Consider the following 26,576-nt stretch of genomic DNA (forward strand, 5'->3'; position numbering starts at 1 on the left):
CCTTATGTTGTAATAGAATAAGATCAATTTAATGTACATCCTAATTGCACAAACCTTTATTTCCTTTAACAAGCTCAATCTCCATTATATTCTCTGTAGGAACTTTGGTTCTCTTGACATACTAGGAAAACAAAGGGACATAATTACTGCAAACATCATTAGAAATGATCAATAATTATTACCCCAATTAAGCTCTTTATAAAAATCTCATTTGTGCACAAATGCAGAATATTTTGATGGTTTATTCATCAAACAAATGAACAGTAACAGAGAAAAAGTAATAATTTAGTCTTCTGTAATGTTAATATGAATAAATAACATAACATGTCAAGTACTGTCAAGTTAATGTGAAGAAATAGCAAAACATGGCAAATACTGTAAAGTATTCAACATGTTCACAGGTGGAATACATTTTTGTTCAAACATGTTTGGGATTGTCTACTTTTACAGCACATAGTACTGTTAGTTCTGTCTAGTTGTACAGCATATCATTATGTCAAGAATTGTCTAGTTTTTAAAGTACATATTTAGGTAAGGTATTGATACTTTAGTTTTTAAATATGTTAGGTATTGATTCTTCAGTTTTACAGTACATAATTATGTCAGGGATTGTTACAGTACATAGTTATGTCAGGGATTGTTACAGTACATAGTTATGTCAGGGATTGTTACAGTACATAGTTATGTCAGGGATTGTTACAGTACATAGTTATGTCAGGGATTGTTACAGTACATAGTTATGTCAGGGATTGTTACAGTACATAGTTATGTCAGGGATTGTTACAGTACATAGTTATGTCAGGGACTGTTACAGTACATAGTTATGTCAGGGACTGTTACAGTACATAGTTATGTCAGGGACTGTTATAGTACATAGTTATGTCAGGGGCTGTGACAGCACATAGTTATGTCAGAGATTGTTACAATACATAGTTATGTCAGGGATTGTTAAAGCACATAGTTATGTTTGGGATTGGTACATTAGTTTGATAGTACATAGTTTCACCAAACTTTGATGGCTCTGAGACTACTCTCCAACTCTTTCCCACCTTTCCCAAACCAAATCAAGGTAAAAATCTGAAGAATAAAGCGTGACTTACCAAAACTACTTTGCGACCAGCCTGCTTTAAGGCTTCAACTGCTGCAGAATGTGTGGTGTTGCTAACATCAACATTATTGACACGTACTATCACATCATTCAGCCTGGACACATGAAATAAAAAATAGACACTATTAGAAAAAATCATAAGATAGACACATCTTAATTTACGGTATTTTAAAAAAAAAAAAAAAAAATTGATAAGGGAACCGTATTATTACTAAAAAGAATATGTATCAGATGCTGTGTCTATGAAATGTATATTGAACAAATTGGCTTTAGCTAAAATAATATCTTTAGTGAAACTAAGCTATTTGTATGCATACATGTTCTTAAGAATAAGCCATTCATAACAAAAATACAAAAAAAATGTAAATGTTACACTGGGACTATTAAATCAATTGTAGAATTCGGATCTGACATTCAATTATAAGGTTGTCTCTATAACTACGTGCTTGGCTAGAGGAAGTAAGAGTTATGCCCCTTTGTAGGTTTAAAGTTGAACACAAATGTATTAGTGCCATGGCTTCTACTTATTCATGGCTCCAGTTTCTGTATTAGCGGCTCGTTCTAGCCCAGATTAAAGCCTGGAGTTACCCAACCTCCTTTTTTTGTTTTTTTTTTCTATGTGGATATTTCAAAGCACACAAACAAACCCCTAAAAGAATGTCTATTACAAAAAAAAAAAAAAAAGGTAGCACATTATAAAAGGAATGTACCAATACTTGCAGTATAATTGATATATCAACTGAATCAAACAATAACAAAATAAATGCAACAATTAGAATATAGTATCTCAAACAGAGTCTTCACCTAACAAGAACTAACCAAAATTAGAAAACATCAAACTAAACCTTGTACATCATGCAATCAGATATGTTTTATGGCTAGCTTAGAGAGCACATTGTTATCTACCTTGTGATTCGAATTTCATAATAAATTGGAAACATCTCAGTTTGTCCCACTAAGAATGCTTGGTGTCTGCTCACATTAGTCCAGGCCCATTCAACTCCTCCTAGCAACAGTCTGGCTACCGGAACCAACTACTCTAGCCATCATTAGCTCAACTACAAGGCAACATTTAACACTTGGCTATCAATATTCTCACACAGACATGAAATCAATGACCAGATTTGGGAACAATCCTCTTACTGTACAAGTACCTTAGGGAATCAAACACACAATGTACGAGGAAAAGAAAAAAAAAAAGGCAGGCGTTGAGATTTCAATGTCCCCCTCAGTTTTCTGGTAGTGAAGTAATACACTATGGCATCTATGTCCTCCTCTTGTGTCCTGTTAGTGAAATACTAAAGTAGATCGTCTCAGAGTTAAAACACATCAAATGCCTAATAGTGATGGAGTCTAACGGTTGACAGCAAGCCCGCCACGACAGCACTGAACTTTGAAGTCCAACTAATCTCTAAGACAAGAAAACATTTTCTCTGCCTCATTACGTTGGTGAATGAGACGCCCCCCCCCCCTTCCCCAACTCCCTTTACTCTCTCACGTATGATCCCCAACAGCCACTTTCTAGCTAATTACATTGGCCACTCTGTGTGTCTTGGTGTGGGTTCACTAATTGAATAGGGTCTTTCTTACGTCAAGCATCTAGACATGTCTCCAAACATCAGCCTCAACCAGGATTTGTTGTCTTTTGAAAAGAGTAAGACGAGACTATTTGGCACCTTTGATAGACTCACTATCAGCCCAACACATGTCTTAGGAAATGGTTCATGTCCTCTACGCCTAAGGAAATGGTTCATGTCCTCTACGTCTAAGGAAATGGTTCATGTCCTCTACGTCTAAGGAAATGGTTCATGTCCTCTACGTCTAAGGAAATGGTTCATGTCCTCTACGTCTAAGGAAATGGTTCATGTCCTCTACGTCTAAGGAAATGGTTCATGTCCTCTACGTCTAAGGAAATGGTTCATGTCCTCTACGTCTAAGGAAATGGTTCATGTCCTCTACGTCTAAGGAAATGGTTCATGTCCTCTACGTCTAAGGAAATGGTTCATGTCCTCTACGTCTAAGGAAATGGTTCATGTCCTCTACGTCTAAGGAAATGGTTCATGTCCTCTACGTCTAAGGAAATGGTTCATGTCCTCAATGTCTAAGGAAATGGTTCATGTCCTCTACGTCTAAGGAAATGGTTCATGTCCTCTACGTCTAAGGAAATGGTTCATGTCCTCTACGTCTAAGGAAATGGTTCAAGTCCTCAACGTCTAAGGAAATGGTTCATGTATTTTAAGTCTGAGGAAATGTTTCATGTCCTCTAAGTAATATGTTTCATGTCCTCTAGGAAATGTTTCATGTCCTCTAAGGAATATGTTTCATGTCCTCTAGGAAATGTTTCATGTCCTCTAAGGAATATGTTTCATGTCTTCTAAGTCTTAAGGAAATGTTTCATGTCCTCTAAGGAATATGTTTCATGTCCTCTAAGGAATGTTTCATGTCCTCTAAGGAATATGTTTCATGTCCTCTAAGGAAATGTTCTACAATTTTTGTTTGTTTTTAAAAGGATTGTGTATGTGTGAGATAAGAAAAAAAAACGGGGGAGGGTGTGTGCCCGGGACGACAACCGACACTTCTTAAGAAGCAGAAATTGTAAAGCACCTATAAATAAAGGTGATTGAATTAAAAAAAAAAAGGTTGGGTCGGAGATAGAGTGCAAAGCGAAATCTAGGGATTGAAAATATGACAGACACTCAGCAGAACTGAAAGGTTATCGCAGTGCGACATTGCCTTCACTCAACTCCTAATGGACAGCAAGCAATGTGGCCTAAAGAATATCTAGTTCAGTGTAGATGCAGGTACAACCAACACAAATGTCCGAACTGTCAAGAGACACAACGTCCAAATGTGCTGAGTAGTAGAAAGGATGGAACCTTCTGGAACAATCACACATACATAGCATCATATGTGTGTGTGACTGTGCGTCACTGACCAAGGGATAATTATAGTCACTTGTAGCTTGACCACTAGGAATCCAGTTCACACTACGCACAGACAGGAAGCCTCAAGGGATCCCAGGAAGGAAATACACAACAGAAGAAAAAAAAACCAACTGTCGCTTGCTTTAAAGTGATTTAAAAAAATGTCTCTCGACTAATCCTAGAGAAGAATTCTCGACTGTTATTACTGTACACCTTATCTTATCTTATATATTACAGACGTTACTTTAAAAAAAGTTAATTACGTCCTACGCATTTCATTTGTCAATCTAGTCATGCATGTTAATCAATGACTTAAACTCTGCCAAGTCGTTGATTTTTCTGGCTGATTCACGCAACCCACTCCATTCTCTAATGGCACTAGGGAATACGAGTTTGTCCTAGCATATAGACTAAGAAATGTTCCTCTATTATTGTGTCTTTCTGAGTATTTCATTAGATTTTGTTTTTCTATTTGTAAGTCATGGTTTAGTGTTTTATGTATTATAGCCACTTTACTTTTTAGTCTTCTCTATAAACCAGAAAACTTTAAAACGTCTTAAAATCTCATTCAAGATTACAAAACTACTTTTGGCTCACATGGTCCTGTAGTGTGCCTCGACCCAGGGGCAGCCTAATATAATTGGAGGCCCTAAGCGATGTGAATTTGGTGGTACTAAATGAAATAGAAAAAAAAAACTACGCCATTTGTTTCAAACCTAGTGTACTCCAACAATATTTTAAAACATTGGGCAAGATTTTCACTTTTTTTTTTTCTAAAAGAATAGTCCTGTGCGAGGCCCCAACCAACCGGAGACCCGAGGCGGCTGCCTCCTTTGCCTAATGCCGGCAGACAGATGATGAAAGCCAATTCACCTCTTCATTTCAAACTAACAATCATTTCGTTGGAAATTGCTGTCACCTAAGTTCAATTTTTCCTGAATTCACGCTACCGTCAGGGTTACATTAACTTGTCTTTGATCCTCAATGGCAATTCCTTAAACTATTTCTATTTATCATCCACACAATCATCTAGTGACTAAACTATTTGTTTTTCAAACACATACACACCAACTAAAAGATAAGTTTGAGTTATTTCAATGTTAAACCTGAGAGAGAGAGAGATAGATAGATAGATAGATAGATAGATAGATAGATAGATAGATAGATAGATAGATAGATAGATAGATAGATAGATAGAGACAGAGAGACAGTGACTGACATAATATTAAGAGACATAGAAAAAGTGCTAGAGAGAGACAGACAGACAGACAGACAGAGAGACACGCACATAACTGGAAACTCACCTGAGTCGGCCGTCGTCTGCTGCTGCACCCCCTGGAATGATTTTAGTAATGAAGATGCTGGGATCGTCCCCCACGTGAGGGTTGTCACTACCACCGGCGATGCTGAAGCCCAGCCCAGAGTTTCCCTAGCAATGAGAAGAAAGAAAAAAAGTATAGAAAAACACAGCACAACCCCAAACAAAGGGAGACTTTTCAAGTGAAAACTATATATATATATACTTTAGAGAGTTTGAGTTTAGGCACAATTTAGGCCATGTCGTGCCCGTAAACCTTTAAGGATCACTCTCCCTTTACATAACAAGGGCTAAATTCTATACAGTTAAATCATTAACAACAAGGTCTATTCACAGTTAAAATAGTAAAAGTAGTAAAAATTTAATAATTTGGTAAAAATCTTATGTAAATATGATATGTTCACAATTCAAAAATCAGATCTTCGTAGACAACCCCACCGCTTGTCCTAGAACTAAAGGAAGTTACAAATGTATTATGTACATTTTAAAGAGAAATCAAAGCGAGCATCTCATCATCACATCCCAGCTGAACGAGCCGCCAAGGTTGTGAGAGTTATGTGACCTCACGTCACATCTGAATGAGCTCAACACCAAACTACAAGTTGATTTCGCAATTGTAGCCAGACATAAGAGCTTTCCAAACGAAATCGCTACGCTTCATTTAGCAGGCGGAAAGGGCATACCTTGATCACGTTCCCTCTACCGCCCTAAAACATGATCAGCAAAAAAAAAGCCAACTTCTGAGGCTCTTCAAGGAGATTTTCAGTTTTGTGGATATTCATAGTTTGAAGAATGAATTATGTCTTTTGAAAAATCCATTTGCTGCCTTTGTGTCAAATACCCAGACAGATCAGTAACTGGAACATATTCACTTAATATATGGCTTTTTTTTTCTCGGAAGACAATGAATGAGTCACTGGCTTTGGTTTCGTCTTGAGACGAGTCAGAATCTGGAGTGACTGATCAAGCCAATTCTGGAGCGGCAAAGTTTGCCACAGTTCGTACATGTATATGCATCTGTCCTAGGGCTGGCTGACAGGACAGCTTTCTTTTTCTTTCTCAGCTTTGTTTCTTTTGCTCTCGGCGAAGTTCGTACCGGCACGTACAGTCTGTCTCCATGCTGTCCGGTCTAAGTTATCTCCTGCCACATACTCCTGCTTGATAAATTTTGAGCGATGCAGACATATATATTTCCACGCCGTTTTGACTACAGAAACGTTTCAAAGTATCCAAAAACAATCGTTACGAATGATCTCAATGTTTACAAGCTGATGTGAATACAAGATCCACGGGTTTCTAATAAAACATGGTTTCAGTTCAATTTCATTTCGTTTCTGTACCATGTCGTTGATGTGGCCCGCGAGTGTCGGACATTAATATGTCCTCCAGGACGACTGAGGCTGACCAACCATAGTCTATGGGATCATTCTATACTGCAGGCCAGATTTATGTGAAAGAATTAGAAACAATATGGCTTCAAAGTTTTCAAACACCCCCCTCCTTCACTCCCTCCGCTTTGACAGAAAAAAGAATGTGCTCCCTATTGGCCTCGTTGTGCGGAATGCTTTACGGCAGTTACAGCTTCAACACGGGAGTATATCTTTGACCAATGTTGTTGTTTTCTTTTTCTGTTTCTCATCGGTTCTGACACTCGTGTAACTGACAGCAGCAGTGGAAGAGGGGAAGAAAAAAAAAGTCATCGTCTGTCTACAACAGAAATATCTTCACTTCACTATCCCCAACAAATCTCATGTCCACAGCTCTTGCACTTATGAGTTATGCTTCAACACACGCGCGGAATCTTTCACATGCTTGAAAACGTACTCTATAGCAGATCTATACATTTAACTTCCCAGTTTGTTTTCAATGACATGCAAACACTGAAAGCTAGGCGATTGTTCGGGTTTGATGGAAGCGTTTTAAAGGAAGTCAATGACATTCATTCAGTGGTTGAACATTGTTCCATGACGCCTTTTTTTTTTTTTAGAAAGAAAAAACAAATAACGTGAGCAATTTGACCAGTATGTCTCTTGACGCATTAATTCGAACTGGTAATGAGAACTTTGCATGTGCATACTGTTACATCAACTCCCCCCACCACCAGACACACACACATACACAATGTGAATCAAAGGTTAAAAAACAATGCTGATATTAGAACGAGAACCGAATGAGTAGAAAGCGTAATTAAAACGGGAAAAAACAATAAATACTTAAACACACACACACACAAAGCTTATATTGAGTGACACTGCATCATTTTGCATCAATCTTGTCATTAATTTTCAAAAGACCAAGACTAACAATAATACATATTGGTGCGATTGGAAATAGTTTGTTGTTTTTGTTTAGGGCAACTCTCATGACAGAGCACGTTCAGTGCGCTATGATCCAATCACTTTTGTTGACCAGTTGAGTTGAAAGGGGTGCTGGAGGGGGTATCTGGGAGAAGGTTTCTGTGCTACCGTTTCAAACGCAATTTAAAAAAAAAAAAAGATAGTTGCTCTAGTCTGAATTCGAGGTCGAGTCTCCAGGATGGAAAGCCGACCTGCTAACCACTGGGATATTCAAGTACTTATAAAATAGAAAGTTTTAAGGTCTAGAAAAAGATCTATACTTTTTAGCGAACCAACTTATTCTCTACAGAAGGCTTATCTATTCCTTAGCTGAGTACATTGCTATATAAAACAAAGGTAATTAATTACGACTAATTGATTAACAAATCTCTTTTTTTTTATTGGTTCACGTGTTGACAAAGTTTTAACTTGTTCCGAGAATGGGACGTGGGAGACACTCCCAGTGTGAGTTGATGATAAGCTTTGTAAAAAGTGAAGCACTTGATTCTATCAAGCTGAGAAGATGAATAAATAATTCACCAAACAACATGCTTGTAATATGAGTGAACAGATTATTGACCTACAGTTCAAGTGAAAAACTAACCAATGGCTCGACTCAAATGAGAAACACTTTTACTACCAGAGATTTGGTGTAATCACTGCTAATAAACTTACGAAAACTAGAACTCTCCAGACACAGATTCACGCGTGCTGTCTGCCGGAAACTATCACGACCATATACACAGCAGAAGTGTACAAGTATCTCAAGGCTAATGACTTCACGTGTGTAGATGAGCGCTGAGTGTACCCAGGTATGTGTGAGCATGTTGATATAATGGTTGGGGGAGGGAAGGTGAAGGTTGTACCTGTCAGCTTCTGTTACCATCTTTGTGAGTGCCTGACATCACCATGCCCCCTCCCCACCAGAGACCAATCATTACAGCTAGGTAGATCTAATTTAAGCGGTTACATTCCTCGACATAAGTCACTTATAGAGACGTGCCAGAAGGTACGAGCATAGGTGGTGGCATTTGAACCATCAAAACTACAATAATGCCATTTTAATATTAACATCTACCAAGAGTTTGAGTTTGAGTTTTTAGTTTAGGCACATCGGCACAATTTAAATACATGCAACACTAAACGTTATACGCCACAATACTAACCCTACACTTAACAATAAAAGCTTAATCTTAACTCAATTGCTAATACTAAAACTTGTAGCCAAGCAGAGATATAAGGAAACAGAAAATCTTTTCTATTGATTCTTGCGTTGTAATTTCTTTACAGCAACTAATTAATTGTTCAATATATAGATTTAAGACCTCGCTGTCACATACCTGTTTGATATTTTGTTATAATCATTATTTTCAAAACACTTTGTTTTATATAAATAGACTTCAAAATAGTTGATTGGTATGGATAAGGTTAAAATGCACAGATCTACAAGGGTTTAATGTAAGGGATACCGCCAGAATACAGCAACGATTAAAGAGGATCAAGCTTCACAAAATATCAGACTGGTATCTCATTTAAAAGAGAAGCTCAGGTCAACATTATGGATAAAGCTATGAAAATGGCCACAATAACTGCATCGGGGCATCTCTTACGGAGCAACACAATAATAAGTACTAGACAGTCATCAGTTATTTTGAATTCACCTTTAAAGAAATGCGTTAAGAAAACGAGTGTTTTTGTTCCCCCTTAAAACTACTATAATTATTTATGGATATTTCCTGTCCTGAGTGTAATCTTAAGGGGGCGGGGTGTCACCCAGATTGAGAGAATCCTGAAACTTACCCTGTCAAGAAGGATTTCTTCAAACTCCCACTCGCCACTTCCATTGGTCTGAAACAAAGAAAGACATCATTAACCAAGATGTAAGCAATTACAAATGTAAGCATAATAAACTCAACGTACTTCATTGTTCATCAGTCAGAATCAAAACAGCGGGTGTATTTACTAGGTGAAGGCTAGTCTTCAAAATACTTCTAATTAGTTCAAGAATAAGAGCCGTAAGCCATTCTTAATATGGAATTTAAACAGGAAACCAGCCGCCCACTATTCAATAAAATCATATATTATGCTATGGCTGCGGAAGATCTATGCTATTACATTTTGCGATGAAACATGAAACGTAGCCATTACAACCAGAAATATTACAGCATGAATTATTTCGACACGAATGTTTACAGTTCTGCATCCATCTTGAACTGGGGATAAACTAGTATTTATATTTCGAGAAAAGGTAAAGGTCAGGGGGTCAGGGACACGACCACTTCCAGGCATCAGGCTAGAAGGCCAACCTTTTTAGTTCAATACACCACCCTAGAATCTACTGCCCGATTTGTATTGCATCACAGTCTTTAGAGTAAAGAACAAGTCAATGTATGAAGTTAGGCTTTCAAAAATTATGAATAAATCATCATTCTAGAAATATCTTGGACATTGTATTTCACCACGGAACGTTAGATGGCGAGCACATGTCAGTGCTTCAAAACCGATTCATCAGTTAGTCTTCAAGTTCGTTTAAACTCGGTGCGTGCATTGCACCACTGGGCATTGGGGAAACGCTTTCGCTAGCATTATCTTGACATCAACATCCACAGGACAGAAGATTTACTTTCGGATGTCTGGCGACTTCGGGTCAAGTCTAGTCATATTTGACACGTGGCCATCAAACAAGAATTAACGCCCCTGTCATTCAGACGGCATCTCATATTTGTCTTGTAATTTTTTATTTTTTTTTGTTGTTTGAGGGGCGATTTAAAAAAAAAAGTCTGTTTTGGCAAGTAGATTCTAAATATTACCAGTCCCAATGATGTCTCCACACCAATAGAGACTAACTAGCCAAGGGTTACTCACACAGCCATTGCATGTTTGTTAGATCTAGTCTAAAGTAAGCAATATTTGTTGAAGTCGCAGGAAAACATTTAGATTTCCAATTCATTTAGATCTATGTCATCAAAATCGAAAAATCAACAATAAATATTTTTTAAAAACCAGTATCACACACAAACATAATCACATATTATTTATATAATAGTCTAGATCTACCAGTAAGGTTTTGAGAAGCAATGTCTCTAGTGCCAATACAAGTGTTATAGATATTATTCAAAATACCCATAAGAAATGATTTGATTAATTGTAAACATTATAAAAAAATAACAGATCAATCATGACACAGACAGTGTTGCCTATAACATGCAGACGTCTTCTGGCTGCTGGACTTCAACAGGAAGTTACGTCTGCTGATGTAGTCCATGCAGGGCAGCCCACTCTCCCACCACCACCCCTTTTTTTGTTTAATCACGCTGCTAAACTCAACACGACAAAAAATTGTTCTCACTTACTCCCCTCTGCCATAAAGTAAATAAATGATGCAGAGACAGCCTTTCTTGTTGGCGCTGAATGCCTGGTACATTGTACAGCACAAAGACTTAGTTTTAATATTCATGAAGATAAATGTAGACATGATTTTACTTGAAATTAACGATTTTAGACAAAAAACAACTTTTTTTAAAAAACTGTAAGCCTACATCAAAAAATATATTACCTCAAGGAACATGGGCTTAAAGTGGAGAATACTGCCATGATTGTTCAAAAGATATGAGCTCAAAGTGGAGAATACTGCCATGATTGTTCAAAAGATATGAGCTCAAAGTGGAGAATACTAGAATGATTGTTCAAAAGATATGAGCTCAAAGTGGAGAATACTAGATTGATTGTTCAAAAGATATGAGCTTAAAGTGGAGAATACTAGAATGATTGTTCAAAAGATATGAGCTCAAAGTGGAGAATACTAGAATGATTGTTCAAAAGATATCAGCTTAAAGTGGAGAATACTAGAATGATTGTTCAAAAGATATCAGCTTAAAGTGGAGAATACTAGAATGATTGTTCAAAAGACATAGACGTAAAACCAGGTCAACTAATGTCAATTGACGGGCGGGGGGGGGGGGGGGGGGGGTAGGCGGGTAAAGAACGATAACTGGGGTTTGTTTCAGTGAGACTAAAGTTGAGAGATGCCTGCAGTGTGCTGGATCGACCCTTCAGTATTGAGTAAAACATCTTCTTGATGGCTTATTTTGTCAACAGCACCGTGGTACAGAGCTTGGTAGACGTTTTCACCGTTCTGATGGGATGGGTGGAGACGTTGTCTTCTATAAGAAAATGTTTTGATTGGATCACCTCATCGCCATCACTGAGCTTCCTAAACCAACTTTGTAGCTCCAGATCAAAACTCACGTCACGTCCAAACTAACACAAAATGGGAATTTCCAAAAAACTAAAATAAAGAGGTCTAGAAAATACTAATACATTTGCGTAGCTTACGGAAGTGTCGAGTTGCTAGCTAGCTTTAGATGTAGTAAGCATGGAGGAGTTGCTAGCTAGCTTTAGATGTAGTAAGCATGGAGGAGTTGCTAGCTAGCTTTAGATGTAGTAAGCATGGAGGAGTTGCTAGCTAGCTTTAGATGAAGTAAGCATGGAGGAGTTGCTAGCTAGCTTTAGATGTAGAAAGCATGGAGGAGTTGCTAGCTAGCTTTAGATGTAGTAAGCATGGAGGAGTTGATAGCTAGCTTTAGATGTAGAAAGATTTAGATGTAGTAAGCATGGAGGACTTGCTAGCTAGCTATAGATGTAGTAAACATGGAGGAGTTACTAGCTAGCTATAGATGTAGTAAGCATGGAGAAGTTGCTAGCTAGATTTAGATGTAGTAAGCATGGAGAAGTTGCTAGCTAGATTTAGATGTAGTAAGCATGGAGAAGTTGCTAGCTAGCTATAGATGTAGTAAACATGGAGGAGTTGCTAGCTAGATTTAGATGTAGTAAGCATGGAGGAGTTGCTAGCTAACTATAGATGTAGTAAACATGGAGGAGTTGCTAGCTAGATTTAGATGTAGTAAGCATGGAGAAGTTGCTAGCTAGATCTAGATGTAGTAACCATGGAGGAGTTGCTAGCTTGATTTAGATGTAGAAAGCATGGAGAAGTTGCTAGCTAGCTATAGATGTAGTAAGCATGGAGGAGTTGATAGCTAGCTATAGATGTAGTAAACATGGAGAAGTTGCTAGCTAGATTTAAATGTAGAAAGCATGGAGGAGTTGCTAGCTAGCTATAGATGTAGTAAACATGGAGAAGTTGCTAGCTAGCTATAGATGTAGAAAGCATGGGGCAGTTGCTAGCTAGCTATAGATGTAGTAAACATGGAGAAGTTGCTAGCTAGCTATAGATGTAGAAAGCATGGGGGAGTTGCTAGCTAGCTATAGATGTAGTAAACATGGAGAAGTTGCTAGCTTGATTTAGATGTAGAAAGCATGGAGAAGTTGCTAGCTAGCTATAGATGTAGTAAACATGGAGAAGTTGCTAGTTAGATTTAGATGTAGAAAGCATGGAGGAGTTGCTAGCTAGCTATAGATGTAGAAAGCATGGGGGAGTTGCTATATAGCTATAGATGTAGTAAACATGGAGAAGTTGCTAGCTAGATTCAGATGTAGAAAGCATGGAGGAGTTGCTAGCTAGCTATAGATGTAGTAAGCATGGAGGAGTTGGTAGCTAGCTATAGATGTAGTAAACATGGAGGAGTTGCTAGCTAGATTTAGATGTAGTAAGCATGGAGAAGTCGCTAGCTAGATTTAGATGTAGTAAGCATGGAGAAGTGGCTAGCTAGATTTAGATGTAGAAAGCATGGAGGAGTTGCTAGCTAGATTTAGATGTAGAAAGCATGGAGGAGTTGCTAGCTAGATTTAGATGTAGAAAGCATGGAGGAGTTGCTAGCTAGATTTAGATGTAGAAAGCATGGAGAAGTTGCTAGCTAGATTTAGATGTAGAAAGCATGGAGGAGTTGCTAGCTAGATTTAGATGTAGTAAGCATGGAGAAGTGGCTAGCTAGATTTAGATGTAGAAAGCATGGAGGAGTTGCTAGCTAGATTTAGATGTAGAAAGCATGGAGGAGTTGCTAGCTAGATTTAGATGTAGTAAGCATGGAGAAGTTGCTAGCTAGATTTAGATGTAGTAAGCATGGAGGAGTTGCTAGTTAGATCTAGATGTAGTAAGCATGGAGCAGATGCGGCCTTAGCAGAGCGCAGGGCCCTGGGCGAGTGTCATATGAGCGGTCCTGAGCCGTAAGAGTAGACTATATATACCGTACCACTTAAAGTTATTGGGCTCGTCCCCTCTAACGCTGTAGGCCTTATTTTTGTTCCAAAACATAGTACTTTACTGTTGGCCGTTTGGCTACATTACGTACTGTATTGCAATTGTTCTGCTCAGAAACATTTTGCAATAAAAAAAAAATAAACAAATTAATAATAGTTTCTGCTAATCTTGCTGAAGTGGGAAAGTAACTATCAATTATGGACGAAAACCGGAACAGTGACAATAAAACTAACACTAAATAATTGCTTAGACGGTCACAGACGGACTTACTTACGAAACTTTTATGGCTTTTCGCTATGCAAACTGGTGTTTTTTAAGCCAAGGTGAACTGTTAAACCGTTAAATAGCCCAGACATGCCTACCCCCAAGACCCAGATTGTGGAACACTCAGGTTGAAAATGTGGAATTTTGGGCCCCAATGTGGAACATATGGGCGTTTACGTTTGTCAGCCATATTGTAGGCAATATAAATAAAACTTCAATTATATTACTTTAATAACAATACTAGTTTGCTTCTTATAAATTAGATGTAAATAGTATAATTAAAAATAAGAAAATCTTTAATTCATAATTATGTCCTTTGTTTGAAATCAATAGTTCTAACTCCTATATGATGAATTCTAACGAAAATGTATTCTAATGACCTAGAGTCTAGACTCAAATGTTACTATCTATTTTTATTTGTTACTACTAGATCTAAATCTAATGACTAGATCTAGATTATTCTAGATCTACTTGATTATCTATCCTTTTCTAGGGCTCTACTCTAGTCACTCTAGATGCTGTCTCTAGTTCTAGATCTAAAATACATAATTTAAGAGTCTACTAGGTTACTTACTTACTAGTACTAGTCTAGATCTACATCTAATAAGTCCTCTAAGTCCTAAGTCTAAGAACACAGATTATAATAATTATATTATAGTTATAGATCTAAATATTTATGTCTAGATCTATAGACTTATTGAGAACTAAATTTATTACATAATGTGCAATAATGATACGTATAAATGATCTAGAATCTAGAGATCTATCCCCTTCTAAGTCTATTTCTAGATAGATCTAGATTTAGTATTGACATCTAGTTATCTAGATTCTAGTCTAAGTGCTAGTCCTACTTCTAAAAAAAGTCACTATGTAAATAAATTAAAAATGTAATTATTTTAATTAGTAGATCTAGATCTAGAGCCTTATTTACTCAAATAATTTAGGCCTTAGCCTTACTGTGTCTAAGTTAATTAATTACATTTAGAATCTATGTCTTAGGTCTAGATCTAGATCTTTAATAACGTATTTTGTTAAAAATCCTTTTCTTTGATTTTACTTAGAAACCAGTTCAGCTGTGTTACTCAGATCTAGATCTATACTAACTATATGAAACTATCTATAAAGACTAGATCTAGATCTATATCTACTCAAAAACTAGAATAGACTAAAATTCACTAAAAATAGATCTAGTCGGTATACTAGACTAGATCTAGTACTAGTAGTAGAGCCATTGTCGGGAAAAGAAAGGGATTTAAATGGAAAATTTGGCTTATTAACTTATTAGCACTTACTAGATTCTAAGATTAGATCTAGACTAGTATCTAGACCTAGACTACTAGATCAGTAGATCTAGCTGCTAGCTCAACCATATCTTCGTAAATTTAGGACTCGCCGGGTCCGGGAGATAAAATGTAAACAATAAACACAGACCTATATATATTTTAGTTTGCATTCAGTATTTTCATTTCGCACTATTAATAAATAATGAAAAAACGGCGATTTTTTGTGTGTCTCGGAATTCAGACTTGGCGGAGCAAAAAATCGTGAATGCGGAACGGCGGAACATGTGAGCTTTTTTTATGATTTTGCGGGACGGTTCCGCATAATGCGGGACTGTAGGCATGTCTGATAGCCACTTAGAATCGAAAGGTCATAAGATGCTGTCTTTACCGAAATTGAACGGTAGTTCGAAACCCAAAATGTTATTTTAAGAGCTTACACCCCACTTGCCACACCCTAAGGCCGCTACTGCATGTTAGCTAGCTTTAGATGTAGTAAGCATGGAAGAGTTAGCAAGTTAGCTATAGGAGTGTAGTAAACAGACGAGTTGCTAGCTATAGATGTAGAAAACATGGAAGAATGTAAGTTTGACATTATGGTTCTATTCTTAACTAGTCCATTTTTTTAAAAAAATAGTATACACTGTTTAAACTTCAACTTGTACAGCATTTAAGCGAAGAAAAAAGTCATTTCAATTGAGTTCGACAACACTTGAATGTGATTCTAACCAAGGAGCTTATTGTTGTGACGATGTCTATTATATTTATCATTCTAAATCGTCATCAGCTTCGCGAGTGCTGCAAACAATCGGGGCCCTGATCCTTCATCAACGACACAAGGTCCAGAAAATTTTCAAGCTTTTGACACGTAATCTTGCTTCACGTTTACAGTTTTGATAGCGGAGAGCCTTGTATACAGATGGTCAGTTTTCTGGGACATTGATAAGCATGCAAGAAACAGATGACGTCTTCTCGATACGCATCACGAATTCACGTCCACAAAACATACGTTTGCAATTGTCATGTTAATAATCAACTAATGCTTCATGACCCTCTTACATTTAACGCCCCACCCCCGTTTTTTTTTTTATTTCCTCCAACGTCACGGCTTATCTTAGAACAATGAATTCCCAATCTCTCTGACAAGGTATTCTAGTAGTACACTCTACAATTCTATTGCTAACTGACCAGGTATTCTAGTAGTACACTCTACAATTCTATTGCTAACTGACCAGGTATTCTAGTAGTACACTCTACAATTCTACTGCTGTATGACTAGGTACTTACATATTCTGAGTCTGCAGCCTCAGAACCGTCAGGCTGTGAAAGAAAAAAAAGAAAATGTTTTACTACGACATCCACCAGTTCACAATTTACACAGGCCACAACAAGTAGAGTTTGAGTTTTGAATTTTTGGCACATCGGCACAATGTAGGCCATGTCGTGCCCGTAATCCTTCAAAGGTTTACTTTCCCTTCATATCATTAGAACTAAATTCAATACAGTTGAATCATTAAAAGCAAGGTCTATTCACAGTTAAAATAGTAAAAATCTTTTGTAAATATTATATGTTTACAATTTCACAAATCAAATCTTCATAGACAACCCCACTTCCCGGACAAAGCCCAGTAACTTCCCAGGGTCGACACTATCGAATAGTGAAGTCCACAACAAGTAGACAGAACGTAGATCTAAGATCTTGTTGTACAGACATGCTGCATTTTTTAGTATCAACAAAAGTAAATGAGAAATGATTTGATGATTCTGTTTGGTATGGGAGACCAATGAGACAAATCGATACATTTGAATGCAGTGAACCAATGCTACAGTAACAGTGTCACAGAAATGTTCAAGGTATCAAAGAGCATTAGACAGATCTATGGTACTATTTTGAAAAGGTATAGGGGAGTATTCATTGTAAGTTCTAAATTAGCTTCTACTTTATTGATGCATAATTAATATTGATACATAAGTTTGGGTTTGATTGCGTACAGGAATAGTCTTGAAAAGAATGGATTATAAGAATAAAAATAAGCTAGACTCAATGTGTTCGGTGTGTAGGGGGTTGGGATAACACTCTGTGTGTGTGTGTGCGTATAGTTTTAAGACAATCCCCGCGGTATTTGTGTTGCCGTGAACTAATTCATTTTCCATGAGACCTGACCAGGTCATTAATCCCGCTCCTGACCCACGACAATCAACTGGAAGAAGTAACGGTACCAGAGAGTGAGAAAGAGAGAGCCAAGGAGAGGGGGAAGGAGAGGGGGAGGAGAGAGAGAGAGAAAGTGTTAGAGGAACTAACAGGCAGCCATTGTTTTGATCGGCAGAATGGATGAGTCCTGTCAGTCGCTCCAAGTTTCCACGACCACAGGGCCAGTGGACACTTTGACTCCGCTTCACGCCTTGTAGTTGACCAATCACTCAGAAACCCATCAGTCACAGAGGAACTTCGAAAGCTCATCATTTACAGTGGAACTTCTTTAAAAAACAACTACATTCCCTCCCTCTGTCAACAACTTCATATCTTGTTGACTTCTACCCGCAGACCTACACAGCGAACAAAGAAAATAGCCCGAGGCACAGATCAACACCAGAGAGAAGTTCAGAAATATAAAGAGATCTTTTCTTTCTTTCACGAATGTAAGTTACAGTTTTGGTAGGACTATTAGAATATGTTTACAACATTACCAAGGTTTTACAGTGAAAATAGTTTTAGGTTTGCCCAAGCTAAAGACGCAGAATTGGTAACTACAAGTAGGCTCTTTTGGACACCATCATCTGTGAGCATAGCAAACACTAGGTACATAGCTAAGGGAAAAACTCTCTACTTTGTTCTGTATTATCCACCATTGTAAGAAACTAAACAATATATTCGTCACGCCTTTGATTATTACCACAAATTTCAAATTGAAAGAGATTTCACTGCCTCTTTCTGGGATTTTGGAACTGTTTTTTTTTTTTGTTTTTTTTTTGGAAATTCGGATCAAGATTCACTGCAGGCAAATCTTGGAAGGGCAGGATCAGTGACATTAGTTGACCAATAGCCTTCTGTGAATTTTGAATTCACTTGGCTAACAGTTTGTTTTTTGAAGTAATCTACCAATTTAAGGTTTTAAGTCCATTTATTGGAGATTTTCGTAGATGACGAATTACTTATTCTTTTATTTTGTGTAGAACTGCACAATCAAATGTTCTAAGCTCTCCCATCTTTCTGTATATCATTTCACTAATGAGGAAACATTAGACTTATACTCAGTGAATTGTAACTTGTAACTAGGTGACCAACTAGCAGTGATCAAGTAGATTTGCTTACTGCCACTCACTGAGACAGTGTTAACATTCAAATTCAATTCCTTTTATTTAGTTGGCAACAGGGAATTTAGCGTCCTTGACATTGTTTGATATTTAATATTTTGGCACAATGTAGGCCATGTCGTGCCCATAATCCCTCAAGGGTTATTCCCCCTTCATATCTCAAGAGTTCAATTGTATACAGTGAAGTCATTAAAATCAAGGTCTATTCCCAGTACAGATAGTAAAAAATTTAGAGTTGCTTTAGTTTATCGTGAAAATCTCAGATAAAACGTTTGCTTTATGAGGCCTAATAGTGTGGACTAATATCGTCAACAACTATTTCACACAATAATCAGTATTCAATAATAAGCCCCGGTCTCAACAGCTTGCTTGACCAAATCAATACTTCCAGTGATCTACATCAGTCCACATCGCGCCCGTGGTCCCATTTACTGACCACAGCCACCACCTGATCTCCAAGTGAGAAGATAACCCAAACAAAGGGAAGTAATCCCAGTCACGTTGGCGCGTTATTCCCTCCCGCGGCCTTCGAAAGTTACAAGTGGCAGACGGCTATCTCTTCAGCTAATAAACAGCTAACATTAGTTCTGTCAACCCTCTAGTTCCCCAATCATACATATAGAAAACCAACAGGAAAATATGAAACAAGGCAAGCGTAATGAAATCATGGCTCGATATACGAGATTAAATAGAATGTAGAACTAGGAGACAATAACAATACATACAACAACAAATATGAACAAACCAATAAAGCAAATGGAATTTGAGTTGAGGGGAATGCAAAGATAAAAACAAACAACAACACTATATTTAGTATATAGTTTCTGGCATATTAGCATTATTCAGGCAAGCTCTTTTTAAAAAAAAAGTGCTCGCCTCTCAGTCAGACACAAATTCATCATTGTTATCGAACCTAAAACATTTAGCGGAATAATTTGTTCTCAATTACCGATCTACAACTATGACAGTAGTCCCAATCTGCTGATAACATTTAGCATTTTAGCTGTATAGTCCATATGAACCACATTGTGGTTGTATATCTGGTCGGAGGTAGACGTGTGTTAAATACAAAAGTAATCAGATCTGACGTGATCCTATCTAGTCTGTGATACAAGTGTGGTACAATACAAATCTAGTCATAACTGAAGTACCTAGTCATCGGTTAAAGGGTGGTACAATACAAATCTAGCCATATCATACGTGATCGTATCTAGTCAGAGGTAGAAGTGTGGAACCATATCAGTCCAGTCTCTATGTTTAGAATGTCACCCAATAGAATATATTACAAACTTTCCTATGCTCTATAATTAATGACATTTTTTAAAGCCATGCCGTGCCATTCTGTTCTTATTCAGCCTTACTTTTAATTTGAGTACTACCAGACTAGGCAAGAGCTTACGATTAATTAAAACTATAGTATATTTTAGTAATAAATAGTGTCTTGCTCAATGCTGGAAGGACTATCAAGTACACACTACCTAAAACTACTTTAACAACAAATGATTGGCTGCCAATTGCTGACAAGTCAGTCTCTATAGGAAGCAAAGAGACACTCTCTTTAATTTCCGTTGTTAAGGAAATGGTTTCTCCCGGTAATAGTTTAGACTTAGTCATGAGCTGCGACCACACGGTGCAGAGATTTCCTCTTCCCAAAGAGATGTAAGCAGCGTGCAGACCGCAAAAGATATCCAATGGTCAGTGCTAGTGGCACACACACACACACACACTTCCCAAAATAAAAATCCATTTTTTTAAATGAAAAAAGGGATAATAAGTAACCTATTTAAAACACGAGGCTGACCCCAAGGGTCAACTAATTTTCTCTGTAACAACATTACTGACCAGCGCTGGTTACCTATGACCACTTTCGCTGTGCTAGAAGTCCAAGATCAGAACTCAGTGCCATGGTTTTTAAAACTATCTATGTGGCCAGTCTCAGATGTAAAGTAACTGCTAATTGAAACTATTTCAGAACCACGCATTCTAAAACCAGAATGCGTTACACTGTATTTTGTAAGGAGGTTTATTGCCAATAGGACGACTAAAACATGAATGTGTTACACTGTATTTTGTAAGGAGGTTTATTGCCAATAGGACGACTAAAACAAGAATGTGTTACACTGTATTTTGTAAGGAGGTTTATTGCCAATAGGACGACTAAAACATGAATGTGTTACATTGTATTTTGTAAGGAGGTTTATTGCCAATAGGACGACTAAAACATGAATGCGTTACACTGTATTTTGTAAGGAGGTTTATTGCCAATAGGACGACTAAAACATGAATGTGTTACATTGTATTTTGTAAGGAGGTTTATTGCCAATAGGACGACTAAAACATGAATGTGTTACATTGTATTTTGTAAGGAGGTTTATTGCCAATAGGACGACTAAAACATGAATGTGTTACATTGTATTTTGTAAGGAGGTTTATTGCCAATAGGACGACTAAAACATGAATGTGTTACATTGTATTTTGTAAGGAGGTTTATTGCCAATAGGACGACTAAAACATGAATGTGTTACACTGTATTTTGTAAGGAGGTTTATTGCCAATAGGACGACTAAAACAAAGCACATATTTCAGTAGTTAGGTGTGGTCACGTGGGAGGGATTACTTTGTATTCACATGCTAAAATCTATTTCGTCTTTTAAGGGAAAAAATACACACGCTCTGTAAAGTCTCTTATTTGTCCAGGTTCTGTCGCGTGTAACTTCGTACTGCCTGAATTAGACAACAAAAAGGCACTGCAGTTACCTTACGATATAAGCTAAGATAATTTTTATTGGTCCAATCAAACGGAAATTCAGTTTAACTAAAATTGGCCACCTCAGCGTAACTACAGTAACAATAACAATATAGATGTAAATACAAACAACATCAATACACGAAATGACTGAAAGGCAAAATTCTTTCAGAAGTGTCATTTGTACTAACACCATCTTCAAGTAGTGCCATTGGTCCTAACACAATAATCAAGTAGTGTCATTAGTCCTAACCCCATCTTCAAGCAGTGTCATTTGTCCTAACACCATCTTCAAGTAGTGACATTTGTCCTAACACCATCTTCAAGTAGTGCCATTTGTCCTAACACCATCTTCAAGTAGTGTCATTGTCCTAACACCATCTTCAAGTAGTGTCATTTGTTCTAACACCATCTTCAAGTAGTGTCATTTGTCCTAACCCCTTCTTCAAGTAAAGTCATTTGTCCTAACCCCTTCTTCAAGTAGTGTCATGTGTCCTAACCCCATCTTCAAGTAGTGTCATGTGTCCTAACCCCAACTTAAAGTAGTGTCATATGTCCTAACCCCATCTTCAGGTAGTGTCATGTGTCCTAACCCCATCTTCAAGTAGTGTCATTAGTCCTAACCCCATCTTCAAGTAGTGTCATTGTCCTAACCCCTTCTTCAAGTAGTGTCATTAGTCCTAACCCCATCTTCAAGTAGTGTCATGTGTCCTAACCCCAATCCCACAAAGACTGGAACAAGAAGACTTACTAGGAATGAGACCAGGTACTCCCTGTCATACGTGATCAAGTCCACGTACTTCTTGAAGCTGACCGACCTGGTGGTGCGGTGCTGAGGGCGCCCCATGTAGCGGAAATGAAGCCACGACAGCATCATCAATACTATGCTGGGCTTTCTCTTCTCGCCGATTTCCCAGAACATTCTAGGCGGGCACCGGCATGGTCACTCCACAGACCAGCAGGTAAGGCAAAAATAGGCTTCTGCTCACCCCGAATTGACGTCACGAGTCACGTGCGACGTTTCGCACATGCGTCCGCTGGTAATCCAAAGAATATGCACAAAGTAACAATTACGTAATCCATTCTCGAACGAGAAACAGTTGCAACTATCGCCGTCATCAGCCAACAGATCTCCAATGATGCATTCCGAAACATCACTAAGGAAAAGACCCTAATGGTCACGGTAAGACACGATCACATTATATTAATCACATCCGTCTCCAGTGGGCTTTTACATCAATAAACTTACTAGTATGGTCTGTATTGCCAACTCTTAATAGAATTAAATCTAGATGGACTGTTACTACAATAACATTAAACGCTAAAACAATAGAATATTTGCCTACGATCTTGAATTCCATTAGACAAGCATGTGCTGCCTAAAAATAATTTCCTGCAAGTGCATTTGGACACTCATAGTTATTTATTCTTTTCAGTCAAAGTGTCAAATATATGGTCCAGTGAATGATTTTTAAAAAAAAATGTTCACATTTACTGACAATTTCAATAAGTCCAGTGTCTATCACAATCTTTGCTTGTAGGATGTGCTGATGAACTGTGAGGATTCGGATAGAAACCTTCTCTATAATAACACAGTATCAGCACAGCGGCTAGATTACGTAGACTGTACAAGATGGTCTCTTAGCAATGCAAGCTAAAGGTTAAGCATGACATCTCCATTCCATTACGTTTCTAATCCAGCAATCTAAATCTAAGACAAGGTAAGATCTTTCTGACAACACCCAGCCAGACAGTGCACGGACACCCACTAGTCGCTAGCAGACTTCAGTGGGGCTTCACCCCCCATTCAAAGACAAAGCCCCTACCCTCCTCAATACCACCCACCAAAAAAAAAAAAATACACTGCGATCTACTTTTAAATCTGAGATATTTTGATGTGTGAGTGTTTGCGTGTGTGAGTGTTTGTGTGTGTGTGTTTGTGAAAGAGAAGAAAAAAAAAGGGGGGGGGGGGAAATAATAATGTTTCATCAATCTTTCGGTTTTAAATAGGAACATCTGCAATATTGTGAACGACCATAAAATTGCCATGAGTATAAATATAAATAGATGATGACTTGAAGCAGAATGTTCAGAAATGACCCTCTGAATCTGGTTCGTATTTATCAAGTGCAAAAGCCTTTAGTTTTTAGTTTACATGGAGTACAGACTTGCTACGGATCATCTCTAAAAACTGTAACGGGAAACTCTATAGGACGAAACAAAATGAAACTCATCTACATCTTTTGTTCAAAGACAACATTGCTCTCTATTTTTGTTTACATTTGTGAAAATAGAAAGACTTCAAATAATCTCTTTTAGTTGATGAATGAACAGACATTTCAAGTGTTCCTTCTTCCCTAGTGCCACTAGAGCATGAAACATGAAACGGTTTGTCTGAATAGCCAGTGACTTAGTCTTCAAATAATGTACATACACGACCACACTGACACGTAGAAAGTTAATTTATTCTCTTTGGAAGGAAAGTCGGTAACTTACAAGATAAAATGATAAGTGTAACTATTAGTCTAAAAACAAAAGGCACACTTGTATTTGTTCGCTCCATTGACCTGGCAGTGCGGAAATGTCAAAGTAAGGAGAAGTAAGTCCAAACTTCATGTCAAGAGATAATGAGAACATAAGAACGACAATTAGTGCACCTTTCCAACACGCACAGAGTAGACCCCCCCCCCCCCCAATTTTCCGAATCCAACACTCATCACTGAATGTTATACAAACATTCTATTGAATTCAATTCATTCCGTACACTACATGGAACAAAAGCCATGAAAATAAATGACAAGAAGTGTCAGCAACACTTATGAATAAAATAACACCTTAATGAAAACGTTTTCTCGACCCTGAGGAGAGAGAGAAAGAGAGAGAGAGAGAGTGAAGAAGAATAGGAAGAAGGGAGGAATGGACACATTATACGGTTTGAATATTAAGTGAACCTTCTGCTTTTCCTTCACCAACGCAACAAGTAATGTGGCCTGCAGACGAGGGAGTCCTAGAGTTGGTGTGAGCCCCTGTGGGAGTGAACGAATACATTGAGACAGACATTCACTTGACGGGAACCGAAGGCTACTGCGTCTTTCGTCTTCCACTCTTTGACAGGGTTCACCCCAACAGCTAGTGGCCTACTCGCATTTCACTTATATGTTTTGACATCTACCATAAGAAAGCTACTACTAACATGGTTCTCACTCATTTCTCAATTCAATAATCCATACACTGGGATGCCACCAAGAATGACAGTCGTTAGGATTAAGTAGCTGTGAGATGCATGCCCTTAGTGTGAAGGCTAAGAGCATCATGGATAATGGCACATCAAAAGGAGATGTTAAGCAACATATTTATTCCGCGCTTACAACTGATGCGCGGCGCGGTGTTTGGGTGGTCAATCGCTTAGTTTTACCGATGGTTCCGGGTTCGAATCCTGGTAAAAAATTTACATTACTTTGCAGTGATGCAGACTCGGAAAAAAAAAACCCACTAAAACTCTTTCTAGAAAATTAAATCAGGCACAAGAATAAAACGAACAATATCAGTAATTTCTCCGGATGCAACTTATCAATGTTATAAAATGTGTTAATGAAAAGAACAGTAGTACATTTTGAATTTAAAACTTTACATTTCTAACTTTGTATTCTAGCAATGTTTACGTTGCTAAAAGTAAATATCACTGTGGTTAAATGTCTAGACTGCAATACATTATATGAAAATGAACGGGTCAATATTTGATGCACCAGTCACTACATGCTCCGAGTACTGTGATGTCCTAGGTAACTGTCGCTGAGATTCATAATGTTCAAAGAAGAAAGAGCGATCTACATTTCAAAACAGAACAAACCCAGACGTCCCAGAGTTGGACTAAAGTTTAAGAGAGTATATGTGTCTCTTTCGTCCTTCACTCGAATGGCCCTCAAACCCCTATTAGGGAGTATGCACAAACACTTCTTAGGTCCATCAATTGTAGCCTTTCATCTCCCTGCACTATAATGCCCCCATATTCAAATGAAACACGCCTTCCCACAGAACAGTTGCAAAGAAGAAACATAACTATTCGGAACATTGTTTACAGTTTACATATTTGTATTTTGTTTTGTTTTGTCAGTCATGTCATAGATCTAGTTTTAGATCTAGATTTAGAGGGGCACCTTTTTATGACGAATCCATCTTCATAAACCGTATTATACCCCCCCCCCCAAAAAAAAAAAAAGACGCACACACACACTTTTAATAGCTCCTTATGTAAACTGACAATTTTGTTTGCTAACTTTAGACATCAAAATGTTTTTCAAATACATAATTGGTAGAAATTGCGAATAAAAAATCAATTTATGGTCAATTTGAAAATGACTTAGTTATCCAAGGCTGCAGGGGAGAAAGAACAGGTTCAATTTTCGTACTTAAACGTCCACGGCACGTGATCTGTCAGTCAGTGGTCAGGACCAAGAATTTTATATTGTTGATAATGAACGTTTTGACATCCTGCTGACTAGTTTAGAATTAAATAAGGCGCATTCTGAATGTGTTACATACATGTACAGCTATTTGATTTACCAGAAAAAAAAAGTAAGTACGATAACACATCTACTAGGATTAATTACTAAGCAGATAAAATTGCATCTATAATCTATGTGTAATACAATTTTTGAGCTGAATGGAATACCATAACTCAATTTCGATGATTAAAAAAAAACAACAAAATGGACACTAATACCAAAGCAGCAAATTTCAGTATGTTACAGAAAATTACAATATATTAAAGAAAAAAACATCTATCTTCAACGTAGGATTTAATGTTGGGAAAAAAAAAAGAAGGGAGGTTTCAACATTCTCAATTATTATTTGTCTCAATGACGATCAATGTTCAAGTCAAAAGCTTTTGAAACCAGGTATAGACGACCAGCTCTACTCACACAACGAGTGGTCGTCCTGTCAACACAGCTGGAGAGCATGTTGTTTCAAAACAATGTTATTATGCCAGGCTGTAATCTGTTAGCAGCAATTTCAGCCGCGTTGCCAAGGTAACCAGAAAATATGACAACATGAAGATGACCACGTACGTCCGCCACCTAGTGATCAAATAACCCCTTGCCCGCACGAAGGGAGGTCACCACAGCAT

General features: G+C 37.7%; 1 protein-coding gene across 6 annotated transcripts in view; it reads right to left on the bottom strand.

Annotated features, from left to right (window-relative positions):
• Nucleotides 1-26,576, bottom strand: part of LOC106057190 (disks large homolog 1-like) — a 114,377-nt gene that overhangs the window by 42,087 nt on the left and 45,714 nt on the right. For 5 of the 6 annotated variants that reach the window (XM_013214286.2, XM_013214287.2, XM_056012858.1 and 2 more), the window contains 5 exons: nt 16,675-16,707; nt 9,487-9,534; nt 5,337-5,461; nt 1,101-1,203; nt 55-121 (listed from right to left, as the gene is read on the bottom strand). In XM_013214286.2, the coding sequence (XP_013069740.2) occupies nt 55-121; nt 1,101-1,203; nt 5,337-5,461; nt 9,487-9,534; nt 16,675-16,707 (376 nt within the window). Of the gene's footprint in view, nt 1-54; nt 122-1,100; nt 1,204-5,336; nt 5,462-9,486; nt 9,535-16,674; nt 16,708-22,199; nt 22,558-26,576 lie in introns of those variants that run through there. The other variant, XM_056012859.1, reaches the window with a different exon arrangement.

The sequence above is a fragment of the Biomphalaria glabrata genome, chromosome 15 (genome assembly GCF_947242115.1).
Source record: "Biomphalaria glabrata chromosome 15, xgBioGlab47.1, whole genome shotgun sequence".
Classification (NCBI taxonomy): domain Eukaryota; kingdom Metazoa; phylum Mollusca; class Gastropoda; family Planorbidae; genus Biomphalaria; species Biomphalaria glabrata.